Consider the following 26,533-nt stretch of genomic DNA (forward strand, 5'->3'; position numbering starts at 1 on the left):
AGTATGGTGTTGCGCTGAAATACACGAGTTCAAAATTTATCTGGTGAATAAATAGCAATTACATACTTCTTCTATTGAAAGGGAATTATCACGAATGACGTGCCGTGACAGTCCATCCAGGAGCTGATGGAGATGAGCCGCAGTGACATGTCGAGTGATGAAGCAGCCAGGCCCACGCATCCAGGGACTTTCCCAACCGGCCAGCCCGGGAACAGCGGCCACGCGCCGGCTAAAGGCAATGTGGACTTCCCGGTGTGTGTGGTTCTACCTGCCGGTGGCAGCGGAGAGAGGACCGGGTTGCAAACGCCCAAACAGTTTTGCCTGTTACTGAGCCGACCGCTTATAAGCTACACAATTCAGACTTTTGAGAGGTATGGATACATTTTTTTTTAGTTGGAAAACTTCTGGGAAACGTCTTACGGCGGTGGCTAAACCGTTATCACCAATAAATCTCAGTGACGTAAGTGTGTGGTTCTCCACCTGACAATGCTAATCAAGATGCTAATAAATGCTAATTTCTAAACAGTTAAACAGTAATAGCGTCACTTTCACTGCTAATTGAATGCGTTCAATGAACCAGCTTAAATGTCTATAGCGCCTTGCAGTACCACCTCCTAACGACGAGAGCAGGAACTTATAAAAGTAAAGTTAAATGTCAGTGAGGATGTGTTACCTACGGTATAGTAACTATACAATATCTCTTGTTTGCCTTATATAAATGTGTCAGTATCATACATACAAAAGCCTTCAACATCTTCACCTTGCAAGCCACAAGTGACTGCGTTTCCTCCCAGGGTGTCATGGATCCAGAGCGTTGTGGTGGTTGTTGCCAAAGAAAACATGGACCTAATGGCGGACATCATTCAGCGCTTTCACCACACCAAAGTTCGAGTGGTGCCAGGCGGCTCAACACGTCACAAGTCCATACGGAACGGTGTACTGGCTCTGGCTGAGCAGGAGAAGGAGGGGTCCACAGCAGGAAGGCCAAAGGTTGTCATCATTCACGATGCCGTGCGGCCTTTTGTGGAAGAGGACTTCCTGTACAAGATCACCATGGCTGCCCGGGAACACGGAGTCAGTATAATAATCACTGTATTTGATATAATGTGTATGGGCTGTCACTTTGTGTCGTCGCTTTTTCCAGAATTACCAGTGTTAGGAGTCATAAAAAAAATGAGAGGAAACAATTTCAAATTGCCAGAAGTTCCTCGCGCTTGGAAAGAGAAGAATGAGTGAATTAAATCTTGGCTCAAGCCTTCATGTGCTTTTCACTAAAAGAATAAAGACTGTGTATTCAAGCACAAAGCAAGCACGTCCAATCAGGACGAAACTCAAGTTTAAAAAGCTGGCGGCACACATTATTTTTAGTGCAGCGTGGCACAGTTTTTAAAATTCACAAAACAGCCAGGAACACACTGGCCACATACAGTTGATACCTGCGTTTTCAGTGCGGACTTAATCCACCTCTTAAGAATCAATATTTATCTAATAACATGACAAAAACATAAAACATTTCAATAAAATAGATCAGATTACCAGAGATGCGGCTTACTAATAGACAAAATCCATCCTCTTTTCCAAATTGCGACAGACTATCGTATTTGTCCAACAGTTACTCTGATCAACCAATAAGTGGACGGAAAAATGCTGACGTTGTTGTGGCCCTTTGAGGCGAATATGAAATCTGACTGGTTAAAGAAACAGCCCCATTGGTAATACAGTTTATGTGACAGATTCCTGATTCTGAAGTCCCTGGGCAGATTACATTGACATGGCAACACACAGAAGTTGGACAAATAAATCCAACATACACATACAACTACTGGAAGCAGTGCAGCCAAGGAACACGCTACTAAATGAAAATAATAGACTGCTGGGAATAAATGCATACACTTTCATGAAACAAATACTAGAATTTAAATTGTAACTGTAGGTCAGTAGGCCAGCGGACAAGGCCTTCCTGGCCCACCACTGCCTGCACAGTATAATGACATCCAATACAAGAGCTTTGTTGTTTTTAATTTATTCACTTGAAATATTTGTAAAAATACTGGTTAATATAAAAAAATCTATTTTTTATGTCTTTTATTTACTGTAATTATTTTGGTTGTAGTTTGCAGTGGAGGAGACTGACATTCAGACACTGACAGCTTATCCCTATATTTGGGTTCTATTATGTATCAACATAAGAGCGTCAGATTATGAGGAATAACGAAGTGGAATGCAACACTCAAATGCAAGGTTCATATACGCACTTCCTGCTTGCACCCAAATTATGTTGCCAACAATAATACATTAATTACTGAGGAAATTAAAGCACCTATTGGAAAGACGTCTAGGGATGTAGATATTTTGTTTTGGAGACATTCGCCAGCAGGTTGTGCAAGTCAAGGCTTCAGAGCACGTCTGGTATTTCCATTTTAACAGCAGAAACACGCGTTTGCGCAGCTTTGGTTTGCCGACATGTTGTGTGGATGTGTGGGTCAACGTGTCAATAGGACTGTATAAAAACAAATTTGGGAGCGCATTCATTGTTGCATGTTGTGTTAATAGTAGGGCTGTCAAAAAAAGGTGCATTAATGGCGGTATAATAATAACTATAATAACTATATTACTATATAATAACTAACTATAATAACTAATTTAATTAATTACGTTAAAATTTTTAGCGTAATAAACGAATGCACATCATGTCAAGCCACCCCTCTGTGTTATGACGGCAGACGGAGGCACAATAGCGTCCCCACAGAGTCTGATGCTCTTTGCTCTTTTATCACTTTATTCTGACCTGAACACATCAACAGCAGTGAAATTCCATCTCCATATATGTATCACCAGCTCAAACACGTCACTAGTCCTCCTCGGAACCAAACTTCCTCATTGTCACTAGACCACAGCGAGGCGTATTCAGGGGCACTCCAAACATCACAAAGTCTTTATTGTCACTCACTAGCGTAACTCTTACTGCGGAAGTACAATTCACTGCATTGAAGTGTGCTTGGAAATCCAAGAAAATATATCTACACTCAAAACGGTGAATTAAAAATTTAAAAATGACGTGGCGTCTTTGAGCACAACCCCTTGTGGCTCAAACGTTCAAATGTTCTGCTACTATTAAAGAAACTAGTGTTAGGCCAATAGATTTGTGTGTGCTATCATTTAGCATGATGTAAATGTTCCGTTCATTTGAAGCCATTAATACTTACAAATACAAAAAATTGCATCCTGTCATTCAGCTTTATGTTAAAAAAAGCCCACATTTCATACAAAGTTGCAAGTGGTGATTAATCATGATTAATTCATTTAAAAAGTGATTAATTTGATTAAAATGTGTATCATTTTTAATCACCAACCTAGTTAATAGTTGTTTTCCTCACCCAGGCGGCTGGGGCCATCCGACCTCTTGTTTCCACGGTGATCGCCACGACATCAGAGGGCTACCTGGACCACGCTCTGGAGCGAGCCAAGTACAGAGCCAGCGAGATGCCGCAGGGCTTCACGTATGACGTCATCCATCAAGCCTATCAGAGGGTAGGGTACGCACTACGTGGACTTCCTGTTTGCGGTTCAAGGACGTTGAAGCTGGCCTTACGGCCAACAAGTGGGACGTGAAAGATGTGGTGCCACGAACGGCGTGTTCTCTAATGCAGGTCGTCGAATAAAAGGCGCCAGAGAGCTGAAATATCAGCAGATGCGAGACAACAGGATGATGCACGTTCTCCCTCGTTCATCCCTGTGACGCACTGTTTCTATTTTATATTTGAAGGCTTTGTAATATAATGAGTTAGCTTTGATTCTCTTGTGGCTAGGTTAGAGAAAGGATAATACACCTAGCCAAACTATGAGCAATGCCTGGATGCAAGAACAAGTGGAAAATTTGAGTTTTTAAGCAGATAAAAATACAAAAATTGCGGTTGTGTGCCGGTATTTTGGCCCAAAACCAGATGCCAGCTCAAGCATCCCGTTCAATCTTCAGCCCTGACAGAACGTTGAGGAAACACTGTCATCTTCCCTCCTCAGTGCACCGGGGCTGACTTTGACTTTGGTACAGAGTGCCTCCATCTGGTTCTGCAGTACTGCGGCACCAACGCTAAGCTCATTGAGGGCCCGCCAACACTGTGGAAGGTGAGCTCACCGCTTTTTCCTCACACAGACTCCCATGTAACTGAGCTCATTTGGGTGCCCCCTCAGGTTACGTACAAACGGGACTTGGCTGCCGCGGAGTCCATTGTCAAAGGTGAGCTTATTAACGGTAATAAATAAGCACTCTGACTTTAGCGGTGTTTGGTCCTCTACGTGTAAGAGTTGAAGCGTCTGAAAGGGGCAAAATAGTGAGTAGCATTGTTCAGCCAGTCTATGAATTCAGGAGCGAGCAAGTCGAGACAGGAGACAAACAGATAAATGGAAATAAACCCAACCCGTATATATCACCCCGCTAGCACCTGTGCGCCAACAATTACCTGTTTGATGGTGACGACATGAGCGCCGCAGTGTTTCCCATAGCCTCGCACGTTGAATGAATGCATTGTTCAAGACGGCTAAGTTCTCACGTTTGTCAGTGTGATGAAGTGCGGATCCTTTCTACTTTGTGGCTTTGTCTCAGACTGGGAGTGCACACGGGCGGCCTCCAGTACAAATGCATGTGCAAATATAAGAATATTTACAATGAGGTATTGTATTGATGGTTCTGTTCAGAGACATGGGCAATACTGTACTATAATGATAAACTCTCCCTTAATGAGCATAAATTACCTAAAATAGCACATTAATTGTAGATACATATATACATTTTTGAGCTTTAATTATGATTTGGAGTGCATGAGAAAGTGTACCTGAAAGGTAGCTGTTTTTGCCCACATGGTCATTTATTAACAGGTACCGTAATCCCTCGTTTACCGCAATTAATTGGTTTCAGATACAACCGTGATAAGTGAATTTCTGGGAAGTAGGATTCTCTCTTTATAAATGGAATATTTTCGTAGTTGGAGCATAGAACATCTGTTTACAAACCACCAAATACATTTAACATTGTTAGAGCCCTCTAGGCATGAAATAACACCCCTATAGTCACCTTTACATTCATATTACCCAATATAGTAGACATAAGAGAAAATAAGACTGTAAATGTGGAGGGGGGAGCTGACTCGGGGGGGCAGACAGGAAGTGACATTGTGGGTTCAGAGTTGAGTTTTAAGTTGGCGTGACCCTGGTTGTTGTTTGCTTTTGGAGAGGACGCACCCGGCAAATATAGGAAACTGAGGAGTTAACTGGAGCATTTACTGCACACTATTCATGGAACTGGCAGAGGTCAGCACCCTACCGAGTGTCAGTGCTTGTGTCCTTTTCTTGCAGACACGGTGTCGCAGTGGGTCTGCATGATCACAGGTGGATGTGAGCGTGCCAGGATCCTGGCCGACGCCCTGCGCAAGGACTTTTCCGCATTGGAAATGGTACGTTGCGACAGTCACGGCTGGTTAAAAGGTTTGTGATTAGCACGGCACAAGAGTTCACCATCCTTCTATTTTGAAATTTTGACATGTGGACATCTGGGTGGTCCCGGTGGTGAAAATTGCCCGTCTGTGGTCAAACAAATAATGAAGTCTTGTCTGTAGCATCTCTCCGCCTCCAGCTTCCAGATGGCATATTTGCTGAACCGCAGGAGTTTGTTTGATTAATCGAGTGTGTAGCGTCGTGTCCGCACTCTCTTCTTCCCAAAACCTTCAGAGCTTTTATCCCTACTCTTTCGACAAGTCGCTTTCCCTTGTTGCCCCTGCTTCATATTACAACCTAGCACATGTTGAAGAGCATCTGCAAACCATCTTAGAGCTTCACATGTTCTCCTGTAGCTTTTCCTTCAACTCCCTCATTGTCAACCTCCCGGTTTCAGCACCTCTGCAGTGCTCCAGAGTGTGTTCAAGATGTGGCGACCGCCCTGTGATTTCCTCATAATTCCGTCCCATCGCCTGCTCGTGTTGATGCGTACAAATCGCACGCACATGGCCTCATGCTCAGTCAGCCGTGTTTCCTGGACCATCGTCCCGATGCATTCCCTGGACGTACGTACAGGAGCAGGGGAGCGTTACGTGATCCAAACATGCATCTCGTCTGCCTTTCAACCTTCTCCAAGTCCTCCATCATCCGCTTGTGTCAGGTGGGTGGATCTTTGCTGGATCCAGTCCCAGAGGTGGCTCAAGGTCGGCATCGTCCTATTGGAGACATTCCCGTCAATGTTCAGGTGCCTGGTGGGGCTGCGAGTTCTTCCCGTGGAATGAGATGGATGCTTTTGGGGGAGTTTGTCTTAGAGCATGGAGAAAGATGAGTGGAAAAAGCGGAAGAATTAACGTCTGCTTTCGGAAAGCTGTCACAAACACTCTTCATCATCATGATTGAAGCTTTCAAGCTGGAAGTTGCTTCAAGTATCAAATCAAAGATCTGTTTCACAAATAGTCCATATTCAGGTTTTCTTAACTAAAGCAATGAACATACTGCCAGAAAAAAATTCTCACAACACATTCAAATTCAACCAAGCAATGAAAAGCTATTACATCATATAATTACAGAGGTGTTTGTTAGTGAGAGTCAATGGCAGGGGTCGACAAAAGTGATTGCCCTACACACCGTTAAAACATAATTTAACTGTGGTTTATCATACCTGAGTTTCAACTTCTTGAGCCACACTCAGGCCTGATCACTGCCACACCTGTTGTCAATCAAGAAATCACTTAAATAGGACCTGCGTGACAAAGTGAAGTAGACTGAAAGATCCTCAAAAGCTAGATATTGTGCCAAGATCTAAAGAAATTCAGGAACAAATGAGAAACAAAGTAAGGGGCTATCCACACGAAAAATCTGAAAACGGGGGCTTGTCATTGCCGTATAGACAGGCAACACGAGAGCGATGACGTCACTGACCCACTGCCTCGTCGTCGTCGTCACGTGACGAGAAGAGAGCTTTGACAACAAGCTAACATAATAGCTGAATGGACACCTCAGTCGACATTCTCCTGATATTTTGTTGTCTTATACGCCATAATCACTTGCAGAAGTAACTCCACTTCTCGTAAGTGTTGATGTGCAGAAGACGACTGACTTATGCGGATGCGTTCTTTATTCTTCTGATTTGGAGTGTCACGTGGTTCTGTCTGCGTGCCTGTGCACAGCGCCACATGTAGGTTTGCCTTGTGTATTACATGGTTTTCACTCAGTGATGCGTTCCCATTTGGATGCAACTATATACTAATCCAGCTCAGTGTGGACGGGACTTCTTTTTTTTTTTTTTTTTTTCTTTTTTCAACCCACTGGAAAACAAAAAAAAAATCCCAAGAACGTTCCCATGTGGGCAGGGCCTAATTGAGACCTACCAGTCTGAAAAAGGTTAAAAAGCCATTTCTAAAGCTTTGGGACTCCAGCAAACCACAACAAGAGCCATTGTCCACAAATGAACCTTCCCAGGAGTGGTCAGCCAACCAATATTACCCCAAGAATGCAGTGATGACTCATCCAAGAGGTCACAAAAGACCCCACAAAAACATCCAAAGAACTGCAGGCCTCACTTGCCTCAGTTAAGGTCAGTGTTCATGACTCCACCATAAGAAAAAAAAGGGCCTGCATGGCAGAGAGAGACCAAAACCACTGCTGAACAAAAAGAGCATTAAGGCTCGTCTCAATTTTGCCAGAAAACATCTTGATGCTCCTCAAGACCTCTGGGAAAATACTCTGTGGTCTGACGAGACAAAAGTTGAACTTTTTGGAAAGTGTGTGTCCCACTACATCTGGTGTAAAAGTAACGCCGGATTTCAGAAAAAGAACGTCATTCCAACAGTAAAATATGATGGTGGTAGTGTGATGGTTTGGGGCTGTTTTGCTGCTCTCTGTTCCTGATCTCGAGCTGAAACCAACTTGGATTCTGCAGCAGGACAATGATCTAAAACACACCAGCAAGTCCACCTCTGAATGGCTGAAGAAAAATAAAATGAAGACTTTGAAGTGGCCTAGTCAAGTGGATCCTATTGAGATGCTGTGGCATGACTTAAAAAGGTGCTGGAAAACCCTCCACTGTGGCTGACTGACAACAATTCTGCAAAGATGAGTGGACCAGAATTCCTCCACAGCGCTGTAAGAGAGTCACTGCAAGTTATCACAAACGCTTGATTGCAGTTGTTGCTGCTAAGGGGGGCCCAACCAGTTATTAGCTTTACGGGGCAATCACTTTTTCACACAGGGACATGTTGGTTTGGATTTTTTTTCCTCCCTTAATAATAAAAAAAAAACTGCATTTTGTATTTAGTTTTGTTGTCATTGACTAATATTTACATGTGTTTGATGATCTCCTGATCATCAAATGTGACAAACAAATGCAAAAAAATAAGAAATCAATTTGTGTTTGGGCAAAAACACAAATAGTTGAAAGAAACCCCTTTTTAAGACTGGTACATGTTGAATTTGCTAACAGAAAGCTGTAGGCTGTTCTTTCTTTAAAAATACCAAAGTAACCTCCATTGGATTGGTTTTGGTGTTTTTAATAAAACATAACTAAAAATGAAATGGCCCCCATGCTTCAGTTTTTCTCATCTGAAAATGCTTGGACTCCCCTGGTCTGTGGTGTCATTGCTTTGCGAGTCAGAATGAACTGGAGAGAAGGAAGACTGAAGCCTTCTGTGCTCGGTTAAGTTGTCAATCCGCCATGGCTCTCAAAGCTGCCATGCATAAATTTAAACAAACATTCTCACTCAGGGATTTCATGGGCAACCTGCTTTAAATCTAGTCCATCACTAACCTTTCAAATCCATAATCAGTTCAGACTGAAATGATTTCCACCCCCCATCTGAAGCCCCGGGCTGTTATCTTTCAAGACTAATTAAACCTCCGACATGTGCTTACCATTCCGTATTTAACACTTTCAACCACTGGGAGCAAGTGGATGTCCATGCCAGACGAGTGTGTGAGTGTGCTTTCTGTTTGTTTGTTGGGAGGCCCAATGAATGGAGTGACCACAACCTCCAAATTATTAACACCATTTCTTTTTCAGTTGATTACAGCGTAGCAGACGGCGACCATTCTGCAGTGAACGATTCCTGACATTTTCAGCAACTCCTTAAAATGTTGTTATGCTCGAGTTCCAATGGAATCCTGACTGGCAGGACATCTCTATGTCTTCCAGGAGCTGGACGTCATCCCAGATCTGACAGGAGACAACGTCAGGTATCTGTTCAAGGGGTGGAACTTCATCCACTTTTCTGTAAGTTGACGTTCAGTTTGTGGCGTGGCTGCTTGTCACACTGGTCTGGTCTTTAAGACGTTATCTTGATTCCAGATTCATGGCTCCGACCTGGCTGAAGTGAAAGCCACCTTAGAGGCCTTGGAGGCAACCCATCAAACTCTTCTCTACCCGGTGGTCGTCATTTGGGTGAGGACTTCTCAGATTTGTCCAAAAGTCCAAAGAAAAATCACCCATAAATGTCCCCGTTTGACCTGTTTCATGAGCGTGAAGTCACTTCGGGATGTTGTGTCTTCACAGAAAGTTTCTGAATTTCACACTTGTAAGATATGTAGTAGTAGCTTTGGTCACATGGTAGCAATCAGTGCAGAGTGTCGCTGGCAACGCAGCACTGCTGGTGGCGGAAAAGCAGACTGGACAATGTTTTGTCTGGGAAAATTAGATCTGAGAGGGAAAATGAAAGCTCTGCTGATGCCTCAAGCAATGTAGTTTGTGCACCACATGAAGGAAAGAACTAGGACACCCACATGAAGTGAAAAGTGAAGTTGTCGCTCCCATTTTGCACCAAGAAGAGGATCCACTCTTCTGGGAAGACATCCGAACCCTTTATGGACCTTGCTTTGTGTACTGGGAACAGAAAAGGGTCTTCCCCAGAGTGTTCCCACAAATAGTTGTCTAAAATGTCTTGCTAAGATAAAAAGTAAAGATTCAGGAACAACTGGTGGATAACATCGGTATCAGTTTTATCGGTATTGGAGACCTCATCAAACAGAGCAACAAGCTTGGAATTATTTTAAGTCTGGAATTATTTAGCTATTATTTATTATTATTTAGTAATTAATTAGTTTCGCCTTCTGATTGCATGCGTACAAGCACGTGGGGGCCACACAAACTACTGAGAATCATTTTGAGTTGCTACAATGACATTTGAGCAAAATGGACCAGTGTGCTGCATCATTTTTTCACTTTCATTTTTGGGGTGTCTTTGATTTCCCCCCTCTATAGGGTGATCATTTTTCATTTCTATCAAATGATGTGGCATCATTTTGTTACTAATACATCACCCACTTATTATCAGGAAACATATTCAACATCATTTTCCCCCCAGTTTAGATGTGTTTCCGAAGTATTTAATTTTTTTGAGCAGTGTATATATAGTAGACATGATGAGCAATAATAAGACATAACTTACCATGCGGCAAGACGGATATTGGTAAAAAAGGCAATATCGAGCATCTCTAATTCTCATCCAACCTTGGACATTGTATATGCGCTACTACTGTGTACGTTTCAAATGTGTGTTTGATGTTGTTGTTGTCGTAGTAGTACTGGATATCCGTGTCTGACAAGTATTACTAGTGTAGCATTTTGATCTATGGGGTATTGTGTCTTTTACCTTGATAGGTCAATTTCAGCACTTTGGATGGCGGCACATCAGAGCCAGCAGCCATCATGGAGTTGGCGTCTGCAGCCAAACTGCTAAATATTCTGCTGTACGGCATCCATCTGCAGCAGTCAAAGGTAAGCTCTTTTGTCTGCACCGCTTCTTTCATGTGAGCGAGCTCATTGTTGCCGTGGAATGCATCCTGAGGAGGAGCCAAACAAAACATGTCTTGTTTCTGTACCTTGTCATGCTTGAAAGCCTGCTGTCTTCTATCGCCATTCCAAGTCTCCAGTACATGCATTTGTGCTTCCAAGTGGGATGTAAACTTTTAACCTCCATCCATTTGGGCTGGGTGCACTGAAGTGAAGGTCAAAAGGCTGAGGAGGACGTTGATTTGCTTTGACTTGAGAACACTTTGACCTCTGCGTGTGTACTGTGGGCTGGATGGATGCTTGGATGCGGTTGACCTGCAGTCTGGAAGTCATTGCTCGCTAAATTGCAGGATTGTGTAAAGTGGATTTATTCATCCAAGCAAGTGAGAAATATTAGATATTAGTCTATCTTGGTGGCGTCCCTCGTGATTTACCTTTGACAGTTTGACAAATGAGACTTTCCGGCTGACACACGTCTCCCCGGGTCAGAGGTTAACGCACATTGGCATTTAGGAATGAGACATTGACGTGGTTTATCTGTGTTTTTTGCTAAAGGAACGCTAAGATGAAGACGTCTGTGTTCTCTGTGCCCACATCTGAGTATGATTCTGTTATCGGATGTTGGACATGATGAGTCTCTTCTCAATTGCAGAGACTAAGGCAGATAATTAGCAACAATGCTTCACGGGGAAAGCGGGTGAAGATAAGTCAATATGACATGATACAGCAAATAACTGTCCTCAAGAGAGACCAGGAGTGGTCCCGAGTTTATTGTACTAAGTCTCAGATCAGATAGCTTCCAAACAGGACGTTGTCCAACATTTGAATGCAAAAGGTTTAAAAACAGATAACAATGACGTCTAATGCCAGCAACAGTACATTCTTGAGCCATGTGTGTATGTGTTTAGTTCAAAAGGTGTCCAAAGTGCAGCCCAGGAGCCTTTAGCGGACTGCGGCTGTTTGTTTTTCAAAAATTTCAATTTTACGTAAATTAAGTAAATTTATAATGAAGAAAAATAATATTTTAGTAGCATAAATTTGAAAAAGAAAACTTTTTTACAGTCATAATATTTTAAGAAACAAACTCTCCAATTAGGATGTGCAAAAAGTTATGTTACAAAAATAAAGTCAAAATATTATAGGAATAAAGTCATAATTACGAGAAGAAAATTTACAAGAAGAAATTTGAACTAGTTGGAAAATAAATGTAAAAAAATAGCAGAAATGGGAATAAACAGCTATAATTTTACGCGGCTAAAGTCAAAATGTTGAGAAAAACGTATTCTAACAAGACGAAAAGTCACAATTTCATGAGCATAAACCTGGAATATTATAAGGAAAAATTATGTCATTTTAGTAGAATTGAAATGGATTTATTTTATTTATTTATTTGTAATATGACAAACACATTTTTGGAAAATCAGTTTGGGGAAAAGTTTTAATATGGGAATAAAGTAATAATATTACAAGAACAAAATTGAAATGAAAGAATTTTCTTCAAGTGACTTCTGATAATCACGATGCACGTTGGTAAGGGAAAAGAAACTACACATTGGCATAAAGTGCTGTTTTTGTGTGATGGAAAAAGATCGTTCCCTTCTAAATTAGAAGTGGATTTTTCAAAAAAGTGGATTTTGTCCAATGAGGATGTCTTTCAGCCATGCAGTGCAGCCCCTCCAAACGTTGGTATGCACTATGGCGATAGGAAGTGTCATTGGATCCCTCCCCAAGCACGGTCCTGGTCACTTGTCATCCGCTGAAAAGAGAGTTGTCACGGTGATGTATGACTGTTGTAATCCCGGCAGTGAGAGCCCTGATGTTTACCCAACCCCATATTTCCTGCCGCTCAAAGAGCCCGGCCCGGGAATCCTAAACCTGAGAGGAGATTAGCCGGCCAGGAAGAAAAGAGAGGGAGAGAATGGAGACGAGGGAGTGGAGGAGGGGCGGTGAAAAGGACCCCAGTGCTCTATTCTCCTGGACCTGTTCACATCAAGGTCTGAAAGGCAGACAGGTGAAATCGTACACCACCTGGCGAAGATCTTGCTGTGACACCCTTGGAGTTGCACCAATGCTGGGGTCAAGGGAGATTAGGGACAAGTGCCGTCTCTGCGGTTTCAGCACACTCCCGACTTTTCTCATTCTAAATCCCCCCAGTTAGCCCCTGCTGAATAAATCTTTGGTCCTAATGGCCAGGAACTGAACAGCTTCTGCAGAAAGCCACAAACAAGCTCTCTGAAGGTCCTCTTACCGCCTCGTGATATTGTTGTAATAAAAAGCAGGTACTGTATAATCGGCTGACTTTAGCCATTAGAGAATAGCTGTTTACTAAAAGAAGTTGTCATTTCTCTGTTAGACTGGCAATAAAAAGAACTCTGGCACTCTGGCAGTTGCAAAGCACACAAAGTGTTTGGTCTCAAGCAGGACTTCATTCTTCCACTGCCCACAACAGAATGAATGCCAAAGCAGGAACTTTTCTTTCAACTTTCTTTCTTTCTCCAACCTGACTGCTGACTGGGTGAGAGAGATGCCCCCTAGCGTTTGCCACACAACCCACCCACACACCCAGAAGGAAGGAAACAGCTGCATTGTCCGTCCACCGGAGGAGGGAGAGAAAGACACTCAACTCTGACCTGCGAAGGTTCAGCCCGCAGCTGCACAAGCGACCGAGGCAGGGGACCTCGATTGGCAATAACACCTCCCAGCTGCCAGACGCGCTGGTTTGAGCCTATCGAACATAGCGAGCTCAAGCACCCGAAAAGGGCCGTCGTATGTAGGTTGGAGGGGCGAATGGTACAGAAATCGGCACAAACAACCATGGAAAACAGCGGTGAATCGGGCCAGGGGCCAAGGGGCCCTTTGGCAAAAGGGGTGTGGCTGCAACATGGAACTCTGGCAAAAACTTATCGAAAGTGTCCTTACTGCCTCCATCACTGTTTGGTACGGTAACTGTACAACACGTGATAGGAAGGCACTCCAGCGGGTGATCAAGACCTCACAGAACATTGTTGGGGCAGCCCTCCCCTCACTGCAAGACATTTATAAAACTAGAGTCCTACGAAGAACACACAACCTCATCAAGGACAGCACACATCCACAACACTCATTATTCACACTCCTACCGTCAGGCAGACGCTACAGGAGTTTGAAGTCCAGGACCACAAGGCTGGCAAACAGCTTTTACCCACAGGCCATCAGGCTTCTCAACGAAGCACTCACACACGCCGCACGCAACACACACTCACACACTCATAGCACTTTATTTATTTATATTATTTATTTGTATTAGTGTCTCTTCTGTTTTTGTTACTTAATTTATTGGTATTTATGTTTATGTTTCTTATGTTCTTATTCTTTCTTGTGTTTTCTTTCTTTTCTTGGGAGAATGAACAGAATAAGATTTTCATTGCATAGTAGAACTGCTGTTTTACTGTGCATATGACAATAAAACTCTCTTGAATCTTGAATCTTGACTGACTGAGCATCAGCTCAGCAGTTCCCTATTATCACAGTCAAACCCCAAAATCCATATCGGTCAGGCCCTAACATAAACCCAACTAATATCTCTAGTCATCTCCTGTAGTACTGAAAAGTAAGCTGTACTGCTTGGTGGAAACTGGGTTCCTGGGCCCGGATTGCAGGAGCTGCCCTGACTTCCTGTCATTGGCCTCTAGTTGACTTCACCAGGATAAAATGATTCCTGTTGGCTGGCGTGATGTTAGCATTATTAGCGTTTGTGCGTTGATGCAGGTGTGGATCTAAATGTAAATGTTGTCAGATTGTGCTAAGTGGCATTCGAGGCATCTGGTTGCATTTTCTTTGGTCTGAATAAACTAAAATTATCCCCCCCCCCGGCCTTATGTAAATGCAATTCAAGCACTCGTAGAAGGTGAGCTCCACGAAAACAATCTACGATGATGAGGTCTGTGCAGAGCCGTGTTCCCCCGCGACAACATGAAGCAGCGTCAAGAAGAAACTGGGTGGTCATAAACATCTCAACATGAGCAGCAAAACAAACACGCCACGTTTTCCTTTCGCTCGCTGTGATGAAGTTGTTTACAAACCAACAACCTTCCATGCAAGCGAAATCTTCAATAACACTACTTCCTTCTTAGAATATGACTTGCTGGTCTTTTTAATCCCAGAATCTGAGCAAACTTTGATATGTACAGGTATAGTAACCCAAGTCAAGTTTCACACATCTGGAGCTTTCTCACTTGGGATAGTCTGGAAGATGGAGCGTGATACCGAGCACGTTCCACAAGTGAAAAGGCTTTGGCCAAACTCTGGACAATTATGACTCCCTGGCTTCGGGACACCAGCCGGTGAAGCGCTATCATACACATCAAGCGGACAACCCAGTTTCCATACTTTGGTTCTCTGCGGGTCTCTGTCACCTTCTCCTTGGCACCAACTCCTTCCAGACCTAGCGATTGTAGTCCAGGTGTCATTCTTCCCTAGCACAGTCATTCTTGTGCTAGTCTTTGGACAGCAGAATGAAAGAAAGTAAAGCCTTGGACAAGATGATAGCTGCTGTTTGTAATAATAATAATAATAATAATAAAAAATACATCCATCTTCTATGCCGCTTATCCTCACTAGGGTTGCGGGGGCATGCTGGAGCCTATTCCAGCTGACTTCAGGTGAGAGGCGGGGATCACCATGGACCGGTCGCCAGTCAATGGGAGGGCACATATAGACAAACAACCATTCATACCTATGGACAATTTAGAGTCGCAGTTCACATGGATGCATGGAAACATGCATGTTTTTGGAATGTGGGAGGAAAGCAGAGTACCCAGAGAAAACCCACACGTGCACGGGGAGAACATGCAAACTCTACACAGAGATGCCCAGTGGAGATTCGAACCCAGGTTTTCTACAACTCCTGACTGTGTGGCCAACAAGCTAACCACGAGGTCACTGTGCGGCCCATAATAATCATTTCAATAAAGCCACTTTATCTCAAAATGATCTTGGATTATAATCTACACTTTGCACCGCTGTTTTTGTGTCAGTAATAAAGTGCGATAAGGTAGAATTTGGGTGTGCCACACATAGAGCTGTCAGCTGTCTGTCAGGCTCTACAACACCTGCACCACCTGAACCATGTTGTAGTCACTATGTATTCTTTACTTGCGTATCTCGCTTGCTGCTGTAACAAGTCAATTTCCCTGCAGTGGGATTAATAAAGTACTATACAATACAATACAATAAATCACAACCCATGCCGGCTTTCTTTTGTAGCGCCTCAACTGACCGTCCAACGTTCTGCCTGTTGCTGCGAGGTATGCCCGCCTATGAGCAGGAATCAAACCATGTTGTCTGTCAGCAGAGCTTGTTCACGTCTTCCTCTTAACTGATGCTTTCCAGTGGAAATACATGCTACCATTCTTCTTCGTATAGTAGCCTTTGGCTTCTCTGAAAAAGACGGCGTACGTGAGACGTGAAAAATGAACTGTTACGTTGGAATATTTTGGAAACAAGCGTTGAAAGAGCTTCACCAGTGAAAGGCGTGTGTGCGTGCGTGTTCGCAATTGTTCTCACAGTGAGGTCTGCACAGCTATTGTCAATAACACCAAGGTTTGCTTTCTTTAAGGGCTGGAAGGTTTTGAAAAAGTAAGAGGACGTATTCACGTTGCTTAGATCCTTTTCAGATGAAGTGAGGCAGAGTGGGAGCGTCTCGAGTGCAGACTTTCCGGGCAGCAACGCTAAATACCTCGAATGGGTGCAGTAGAACACATTTCCTGGAGGAAGCTCATCTGTCAGATGTGCGAGTGTGCAAATGCAGTGCATACCTTCAGTGTTTGTGACTGTTACATGGACCCTAAATAAGGTGCATTTACATGCATCACACGTTTGAACGGAATGAAAGGGGAACTGTCCAAGTGTCGAAGGCAGGGGTGTCCAACCAAGGCGCACATACTGAACATAAAGGATGCATCTCAGCTTTGTGATATTGGTGAGAAAGCGTATTATTAGTATGAACTTCAGTCTTTACTCTTTTTTTTTGGGGGGGGGGGTTCCATTTTGCAAGTATTTAAACTTTCTTCTGGTAAGTTTTCTTCTCATGATTATGACTTTATCCCCGTAATATTATGACTTTTCCGCAACCTAATTTCCCAAAAATTACAAACTTTGTTGTTTTGTGCTCATAATGTTACAACTTTTTAAAAATATAACTTTTTTCTTTAATATTCCAACACTGTGCTATGCGATGTTATGAGCTCTTTATAGAAAAATTGTGACTTTATTCCCATAATAGTTTCATTTTATTTTCTATACATAACTTTTTCCACAACCTAATTTTCAAAAAAAATGACACCTTTATTCGTTGGTTTCTCATATTACGACTTTAAAATAAATACCTTTTTAAATATTACTATTACAACTTTTTTTTCCTCATATTTTCTCGTTAGATTACGTTTTTCTCAACATTTTGACTTTATTCTTGTAAAGTTACTGCGTTTTCCATTTTTGCCATTATATATTTCTGACACTGTCGTGGTGGTGGTGTGCAAAATGTGCCAGTCGTGTCTCATGACCTTCGTGACGAGGGCTCTTCCCACTAGCACTGGAAGGTGGAACACGGGTGTGGGCTTAAGGCAGCCAGTTATGGTCCAAAGGGCGTTTAGAATTGGATCAAACTTCTTGACATGACTGGAGCACAGTATTCAGCTGCAGAGAAGACGAGGGTGTTCGTGGAGATTCGCGGCACCCCGACTAGTGCCCGTGAGACATCAGATTAGTGAGACCCTTGAGGACACTTTGGCCGACACCTCTTCAAGATGTCTGAAGAAGAGTGTTCTGTCCAAACGTACGCCAAGGTACCCCGGGCTTGTTGGAACTCCAGGCGCTTGTTGTTGAGATGAATGCAGAGTTGTAGATGCCAGCTGTGTAGATAAGTGACTCATCAGGTATCAGCTAGCGTCAGGTGCTTCCATCCACTGAACACCTAAAACTACTAAAAACGCAGGTAAACAATAGAATGGCTCTTCAGCCTCTTAAATTGCGTCCACCTTGACATTACTTCTGGTCTAGGTATCATATCAATCCCAGTCAAATCCGACTTGAACCCTAAGAAAAGTGATATCCTGCAGTCACACCTTGTCCACGCCAACGTTGGAGTTTCAAGTGGAACCTTCCAAGAATACCAATGAAATCCTTCCATCACACACCAGTGCTGCTCCGTTTGTGCTAGCACCTATCCCACCACACTTAGGGGACTGATCACCAGTCCGAACACAAAGAATAATCCGTTAGATGGATGGATTTGGACTCCCTTTTCTCTCTGAATGTTAAATCCTGACACGCTATCATGTTTTGTGACTGAACTCAAGAGTTCATCTAGGAAGTGCTTCCCAGAGAATTACGTTTGGAAGTCTCCACTCAAGTGGTCTTTGGTGCTGCTATTATTGCAGGCAAATAGGCAGTGACAGCCAAGCATAAAGATGATATAAAGAGGTGATAAAAGCTCTGGAAGTGTTTTTGGCAGCTGTGGTTATTATGGTAGCAGCCAGTGCAACAACGCTCTCGGGCCCTATCGGCTCGGGCGTCCATCCAGTCTCCCCCACGTGAGCCGTGATTCAATGACTTCTCTCGGTACGTCATGAAGGGGGGGGGGTGGAAGCCCCCTGCGAGTCTCGAGAGCGACGGAGGCGTGCAAAGTGTCACTGGCGGAGCTCCTAATTACCCGGAGAGACCTTTCCACTTCAAAGCATCTCCTTCTTGTGTGGCAGGAGTGCTGCTCCTCTTTCATGGAAAGGTTGATTGCATCGGCGGCATTTAAGGATAGGGAAAGATGGAGGACCGCTTGCTGTGTGGTCCCTCTCCACTCCACTCTGCCTTTCAAAGACCTGTCGCCTCGCGCCTCGCCAGAGTCCTCAGCAGCAAAAATAGGAGCTAATGATTGAAGTTTCTTTCCCAAAACTTGTGGTCGGAGCAGGAATAACAAGGCTTTTGCTTGTGTTTGTGTGTACGTACACATGGGAATGATCCAGAATATATTTGCTTTCAGCTCGTGCCCAGTCACGGGATTATGTATGGCTTGCATTTATATTAAAACAAAGCCGTCACCTCATTTCACAAAGGGGCTCCACTCTTGGACGAGAGCCTCGCGTCTTGGCACACAAAGTACAATGGAAAGTAAGCGTTTAGGACGGAGCTATTTTTCCATCCTTTGCAGCCTTCATACATAAATATACCGCTCTGTGGCATTTATAAGTCACATTTGCAAAAAGAATATGCCTCTGTTGCACAAACATCCGTATTAGAACAAAGTAAAGTGCAAAGTATGAAACTTTGGACTATTCCAGTCTGTGAAATTAGAAACTGTGCTCATTCAGCACTGGTCACTTATTGCTGCAGGTACGTTAGCAAGAGGGACTGAGTGTGATATTAGATTACAAGTATTCAAGGAAGACACCTTACTTGCAAATTGCATACTCTATTTACAGGCTTCAAACAGGTGAGCTCCATGAGCTCATTTGCTGCTGGCTCAGCTCTGCCAGCACGGTGCCCCTCTGCTTGCCAACCGGCGTCATCGCTTCCATACGCTTGGGCACATATTCATGGAAAAACGCTTTTGCCAAAGGCCATCAAGTCTGATGACAACCTGGAGACACGTTAATCCCTCCAGGGATCACATTGCCCTCACACAAAAAGGCGTCATCCCTTGCAAAGAAATGCGCTTTAAAGATCTCTTCCGTGTTCCAAGGTGGGATGTGACTTTGTGGCCAATCATCATGAGTCATCACTTCCTAGCACTCACGTTTCTACTTTCTCCAGGAAAGCAGTCCGACGTCTGCGAGTCGTCGCGCTCTGTTGTTGTTTAGTAACTGAACCCTCATGTTGGCGTTTTCTTCTACTTTGCTCAACCACATGATGCAGACGGGCTCCTGAGTGGTATTTGCGCCAAGGTCTAAACAACTACTTGATTTAATAATGCTCCCTTTTAAAGCATCATCCATCTTCAAAGGCTGAGTGAAGCAACAAATAAAACTTTGATCCTCCTTGGTGATCTCCCCTTCCCTATTAGCAAGTACTCTGTCATCTTGTCATTTTTCATGCTTTATTTGCTCATAAACAAAGTTTCATGCTAGCAAATATGCATATTAGCTGTGCTCTTGTCGAGTCTTACATTCATCCATTCATTCACCCATCAGTCAGGCCATTTATTAATGTAGTCATCTTTCCATCTGTCCATGATTCAACCACCAGTCTGCTTCTCAGTGCATTAATCTATTTGTCCATTCATCCATTACTCACTCATATATTCATTCATTCACCCATGAGTCCATTCATCAGTGTATTCATCCATACCTCACCCATATATTCATCCATTAATCCACCTAGAAAGTCATCCATCCACCCACCCCCCCTTCCATTCATTCACTCATTCATCAGTGCATTCGCCCATCCATTCATTCATCAACTCGTCCATCAGTCCATTCACCCATCAGTATATTCATCCACTCATCCACCAGTTCATTCATTTAGCAGTAAACACATTCATCCCACTGTCCATCCACTCACCATCAGTCCATTCAGCCATGAGGGCGTTCATCCACCCATTAATGCAGTCATCGATTGCGGTTCAACAAATCACGCTTCATCCACTGAGCCATCACTGCTTTCACGCACCCATTCATCATACTCATCCGTCAGTAAATTCACCCATTCATCTATCCATTCGTCCACTTATGCGTCAGTTCGTTCATCAGTAAATTCATCCAGTGATCATCCATTCACCTTTTAGTCCATCAGTCAATTCAGCCCTCTGCAGCGTCATGTGATTTACCCCCCCCCCCGGGGTAAATCAGGTTGTGATTAGAGAGGAAAACTTTAGGAGGATCTCAGGTGGCTCAATGATGTTAGTCACAGTCTGGCCCAATTCCACGCTCATCACTCGCTCACCTCCTCACGGGCACCCGCCTTGCATGACATAACGTTACGTTAGATGAGATGATTGATGAGATGAGACCTCACGTTCTGCAGCTTTCATAAATGTCACATCCAGCAGTAAGAGTCAAAGGCAGGGGCGTCCAAAGTGTACGTCGTCTTTAAAGTGGTCAGATGTTGAGAAACAACAAATAAAGTTGTTTTTTTGGTAGCGGAAAAAGTTATGTTATGAGAACGAAGCCAAAATATGATGGGAATCAAACCATAATTGCAAGAAGAAAGGTGAACTAGCTGGAAAATCATCAATTTTACAAGAATAAAGTCAAAGTATTGCGAAAAAAAAAGTTGTAACTTTATATAAGAACAAACTCTTAATGAGGAAAAATAAGACATTTTAGTCGCATAGAGTTGAAATATTAAAGAAAAAATATTTTTTTATAGGTTGTAACATTGTGAGAAACAAAACAAAGTTGTCATTTTTGTCAAATTTGGTTGGGGGAAGTTATAATATTATGGGAATAAAGTTAAAAAATATGGAGATAAAGTCATAATATTATGAAAAGATTAAGAAAAAGTCGAAATATTTGAAAAATTAAAAGCTAAGTTGATACTAAGAATGAGCTTTTTCACTTGCATCACAAAGCTGAGGTGCAGTTTTTTTATTGTATTTATATATATAGATATAGATATACTGTAGATATAGATATAGATATACATACAGTATATCGTCTTCTCAGCATTGCTTTACAAAGAGTCTGGACACCCCTGGTCAAAAGAGACGGCCGTCCAGACTCCAAGAGACCTGAGAGTGGACTCTAAACGCCTGAGCCTGAAGAAGCGGCGCAAGGTTGAAACTCGGTCAGCTTGGAGCGTCTTTTAGAAGATGGAAAGCAGGTCCTTGTTGGAGGAGAAAGTAAATCAAAGCAGGGAGTTTGTGTCCTGCGAGGAATGTCGGGGGAGTGAACAGCATTCAAGGTTCACCAAGAGAACAGAAAGAACCACAACAGACTTAAGCAAGCCCAGAAGGCCACCAAACGTCGACTCTCAGATCTTCACAGGACGTCACAAATTGCAACAAAAACGCCTTCACTCGGTGGCGTTCTTCTCGGGATATTACTATCATGTGTTGGAGGAGCAAGAAGGAATGGTGCTGGCTTTTTCTCTCTATGGAAGGACAGCAGTGACAAGCACATGCCCTATCGCGGTGAGGAGGAAACAAACGTTTTATTGGCAACATGATGACAAACAGAAATCACCATCCAACCCCGTGCACTCAAGAGACTCGCCACAGCCTCATCTCAGGTTTCTGCCTAGCCATTTTTGCGTAGGAAAATGTGAAAAATGATTGGACTCCTACAGGAAGTATATTTATAATACAGTCCAACAAGCAAATATTGGTATTTTATTCTGTTGTTTTTATTTTTCATGACAACACATTGATAGTGCCATATTGTTGAATGAAACCATTACCATGATAAACGCGCATCCGTGTTTGTTTTCATAAACCATATCTCCATTTTATTTTTGTATTTTTTTTTTAGGATGTCAAGTGCTGGGAGAGGTCTGTGTCAAAGGTCGCTGAGATAATGTCCACCTTGATCCAAGAGAGGAGCCCCGCACTTGCTGGACAACTTCTGCAGGCCTGACGCCACAAAAATGGCCAACTTCCATCATGAACACGTTTACATATGCGACTGCCAGAGAGTTTGACTTTTCCTGAAATGAAAAAGCACTCCGAGCCAAGAGCTGTCACTTCTCGGCCTGGTCCACATCTTCTAGTTTGTGAGATCAGATCTCGATGTGAGTATTTTCAAAAGGCCCGGCGTGACTAATAAATGGACTTTGGCATGTGAAATTGTTGTAACGTCCCTTACATGCCCCCCAGTAGCTGTTTTCCCTGGGGATTTAAAGTGCGTGTTAAAAAAAAAAAAAAAAGAAGTTACGCTAGATTTTTGTGATTAAAAAAAATCACTAAGCGGAGAAAACTAAACTGTGGTTGGATTTCAGTGGACATTTTCCCATCCATAAACATCTCGTTAAAAGACTTCAATCACAACAACCTTTTTTTAAGTCACTACATGACTGTTAATTACTTATTTATGTTGGTATTCAAATACTACTTTTACTTTCTTGTATATTCCATGTATGTATTGAACCGCAACTTACTTCATTTCAAGCGAAATGCTGCCCTCGGCTGGAAAGAAGCGGTCATTGCAGCAAGACAACTATACAAGGGTTTTTTTACAAATAAAATATTTCATAAATATATGATTGATGAAATCTAATACATGAAGTATATAATTTCATAGATAAAATATGTGAAATTATTTAATTTATTCAAGACAATGGAAAATAAAAAAACAGCAAAAATGGGAAAAAAAGAGCAAAGAGTGAAGTTGATAGTAATACTACTTTTTTTCCACCTATATCCCAAAGCTGAGATGCAGTTTTTTATTGAAATATATATAAATTCTTAGCATATGTGTTGACATTTGAGGACAAAAACAAGACATTTTTATGGGCATATGAATTACTCGCGTATTTTTGCGATAAAACTGTTCTGCTGTTGTTGACAAGTGGGACCAGACGTGAAAACGCACCAATCAGTGTTGAATTTAGTGACTGTATTTATTAAACGCATGGCGGCCATCGGCACCTGAGCATCATCATCACAACTTATGGAACTCCTGTAGTGTTATATAAATATTGCAAATACATATTTTTGGTCGTCTCTACCCACAATGAAGGCGATGCGTATAAAAACAAGTTTGTCTTGTCACTCTGCTACTTCCTTTTTAAGGCAGAATTTCTAGGACTCCTTCTCTGTGAGCGCTAACACGAAACTGTTTTCCACGTACTACGAGATGGTCGGGTAATTAAGGAACGAGGACAAAGACCACACGGCACCTCAAACTGTCTTCCTGCGAGCGTCTCTTGGAGAAGTCCACACGGTGGTCTTCAGCTCCACTGCCAGTCAGCTCACTGCTTCCTGGTGAATGGATGTGTTCTGGAGCCAGCCGGCATCACCGGAGCCCCTCAGTTGTCGGCGGTGGGGATGGGCGTGGCGCTTGAGGCCTCGGCGGGAGCGACCTCGCTGTTGTCCTCCGTGGAGAGCTGCTTCATGGAGTCAGAGGCCTCCTGCACTGCTGCACTCTCCTCTGGAACACAACAGCAAATGGAGGTAGAACACCACAACATATCCTCACCAACTGCTAATAAAAGTCAAAGTTGTGGGTTTCAGCACTGAACTTATTAACAATACATGAATGATATTGTTTTTCTTGACAAGTGATCATTGTCCATTGAAAACCATGTAGAGTAGATTCCCTCCTATTCACAGCCGATCCAATTGCCGTATAACGTTTGTACCTGTGGGCCACACTCCAACATGGTACGTGCGGAAACGCGCCTCAAAGCTGGTTGCCACTCGACTCCTGTCACCCGCAAGAAGAAAATGCAACACCACCATGCAGACATGTCCGGTGTACCGTGGTGAAGTTAGTTTCACTTTGGACGTCGGACATTCGGCTCCGTAGCTACAGCGGTAGTTCCCCCTTACTGTGCCTGGACTGCTGTGTCATTGTGTGGGGAACTCCCACGCAGGGGCGGAGCTACGTGGTGGCTGTGGCCCCTCCCCACATTGCAGTTATGAACTTATTGCCACCCCTGTGTGAGTAATGGTCTCACCTTGCACACCCCAATGAAATATTTCTGGCTCCGCCACTGCTCGCACAAGAAGTGCTGCTCTAACCGCTGGTTGTTTACACCAGGGACCGTCAATAAATTACTATTACGCTAAAGCGAGTTTGATTTAAAAAAAAAAAAAAAAAAGTCATATTCTAAATCACACCAGAAATTGATCTACAATCATGTCAAATGAGTAGTCCTACCCTAAAAGTATTTTGCACACCCATGTTTTCCGATTTAACTTTTATTGGATGGATCTTTTATCGGATTTGGGACCTGACTCAGGTGTGTTACAAAAGCCAAACAAATATTGTTGGTCATGCTGTGGAATAAAAAAAAAAAATAAAAAAAAAAGTAAATTCAGCAATACTTTAGTTGCATTATTTTTAATGCTTTGAAGAGCTATTTTCATAACCATATTCAATTCCACAAATAAATAAATGGATCAGTAGACTACACAAAAAATTGGATTGGATCAGAAGCCAAAAAATGTGAATCGTGACATCCCTTTCATGTGTAAAAGTGACTTTAAAATGGGTGTAATAACTGTGAGAGGCGTACTACAGGGTTTAAAAACTCAAAAACAGGCCATTATTTAACAATGTGGGTCTACCCTTTCCTTCCAGCAGTGTATGAATGAATTAAGTCATGTGACCAACCCGTGTCGTGCGCCACTCTGACTTTGTTGGCCTGTGCTTCCTGCTTCTCCCGCTGCTCCTGAAGCTTCTTGCACACCTTCTTGTGAGTGAACCAGTGCATCTTCTGACACGCTTGGTCGCAGTAGATCACCTGGTGCAAGCACACGCATGAAGATAAGATACCAAAACACTTGAAATGTACTCAAATGTGCTTTGTGCTCTACTTGAAGTCATTCAGCATTATGGAGTGGATGTCATGTGGCCGTCATGTGACTATCCCAGGATATGGCCTTCCCAAAAGAAGTTAAGCCACTCAATAAAACAAATGTCTTCTGTGTTCCACTTGGTCTGTGGCATGTTCCCCATCGTTCTACTTGATATAAGAGGCCTTAGCGGAGGTCAGCGCACTCACCGTTTTACAGATAGAGCATCTCTTCTCGGCTCCCTTCTCTCCACAGGAAGTGCAGAACTCTGCGTCCATGAAGCCGACCTGACCCGTGATGGCCTGGGTCAGCACGGAGAGCGCTGTGGGGTCGTTACCCTGTCCCAAAAGAAGAGCAACCGTGGTTCTTCTGCCATCAGCGGTGGTGATGACGTCACAGCGGCCAGTCAGGGATACTCACGATCTCCACGGGGGCGATGCTGCGGACCAGCTGCTGCAGCAGTGTGGCGTCGCAGTAGGGGAATTTGCGCACACACTCTCGGAGGAACTTCTCCTGGTATACCGGGAAGCCGTCTCCGTCTCGGCCCTTCAGAAGGCTGCGGGAGGACAAAGCACGTTGCCATGGAAACAAACAGGGAAGATATTTAGTCCACTACTTTGCCACGTCATGCATGTTGTGGATGAGAATTTGTACTTGAGGCAATACCACGCAAGATCCAGCAGCGAGTGCTGCTGCGGGCTCCTCCCCCATCTAAAAGCACTCACCGGCCGCTCAGTTTTAGTGAGTACACTAGGTCCCCAACTTACGAACACTCGCGGATTCGAACACAAGCCGACTGGTCTATATTTTATTTTATTTTGCCTTGTAGTCGCTCAATCAGTATTTCTACTGCTACTGGACATGCTTGACCAGTAGAGGGCACTGTGACACTGCTAATGCAGCCTTAGAGCTAATGGGACCAATAGAGGAAGAGTTAGACTGGGGAGATACAGTGTAAAGCTAAATGGAAAGATAAATGATACAACCGGGACAGAGCGTGTGATTAAAGTTTATGAAGAGTTAATAGGCCTGCTTAATTCTACACCACCCACAGAACACTACCTCTTTTAGAAGAGTCTAACCACCACCACCATTTGTCCTTTTTTTCAATAACTCCTCCTCCTCCTCCTCCTCCTCCACAACGATGTATGCTCGACCACTCCTCTTCAAAGGTAAATAACATTTATCATTACGTATTATTATATCATTTTTATTATTGTTTTTTCATTAATTATCCTGGTTTAATATTACTACTGCATCCAAACTCATATGTACATACATACACATACTGTATACTGTATATGTATACACGTACATGTAGTACCTCTATCATTGCTAATATTACCTTTTCCCCT

At 43.2% G+C, this 26,533-nt stretch overlaps 2 protein-coding genes across 3 annotated transcripts in view; one reads left to right on the forward strand and one right to left on the reverse strand.

Moving 5' to 3' along the window:
- crppa (CDP-L-ribitol pyrophosphorylase A) lies at positions 1–26,433 on the forward strand. The gene is made up of 10 exons (XM_054781013.1): positions 1–371; positions 795–1,074; positions 3,382–3,531; positions 4,021–4,125; positions 4,192–4,237; positions 5,353–5,450; positions 9,161–9,238; positions 9,314–9,406; positions 10,622–10,738; positions 22,192–26,433. The coding sequence occupies exons 1-10, from the start codon at positions 127–129 to the stop codon at positions 22,294–22,296; spliced, it is 1,317 nt and encodes a 438-aa protein (XP_054636988.1). The 5' UTR covers positions 1–126; the 3' UTR covers positions 22,297–26,433.
- Positions 1,712–26,533, reverse strand: part of ankmy2a (ankyrin repeat and MYND domain containing 2a) — a 28,880-nt gene continuing 4,058 nt past the window's right edge. The window contains exons 8-11 of one of the 2 annotated variants that reach the window (XM_054781015.1): positions 25,599–25,734; positions 25,388–25,516; positions 24,997–25,126; positions 1,712–23,808 (exon numbers count right to left, since the gene is read on the reverse strand). In XM_054781015.1, the coding sequence (XP_054636990.1) occupies positions 23,687–23,808; positions 24,997–25,126; positions 25,388–25,516; positions 25,599–25,734 (517 nt within the window). In that variant the 3' untranslated portion in view covers positions 1,712–23,686. The remainder of the gene's footprint in view (positions 23,809–24,996; positions 25,127–25,387; positions 25,517–25,598; positions 25,735–26,533) is intronic. The other variant, XM_054781014.1, reaches the window with a different exon arrangement.

This window comes from Dunckerocampus dactyliophorus, chromosome 7 (genome assembly GCF_027744805.1).
Source record: "Dunckerocampus dactyliophorus isolate RoL2022-P2 chromosome 7, RoL_Ddac_1.1, whole genome shotgun sequence".
NCBI lineage: Eukaryota > Metazoa > Chordata > Actinopteri > Syngnathiformes > Syngnathidae > Dunckerocampus > Dunckerocampus dactyliophorus.

Bases quoted from the DNA above. Each gene is read 5' to 3' on its own strand.
- crppa (XM_054781013.1), top strand. From the start codon at position 127: ATGGAGATGAGCCGCAGTGACATGTCGAGTGATGAAGCAGCCAGGCCC. The intron at 9,239-9,313 runs GTAAGTTGACGT...TCTTGATTCCAG, and splicing joins GGAACTTCATCCACTTTTCT to ATTCATGGCTCCGACCTGGC. The intron at 10,739-22,191 runs GTAAGCTCTTTT...TTTTTTTTTTAG, and splicing joins TCCATCTGCAGCAGTCAAAG to GATGTCAAGTGCTGGGAGAG.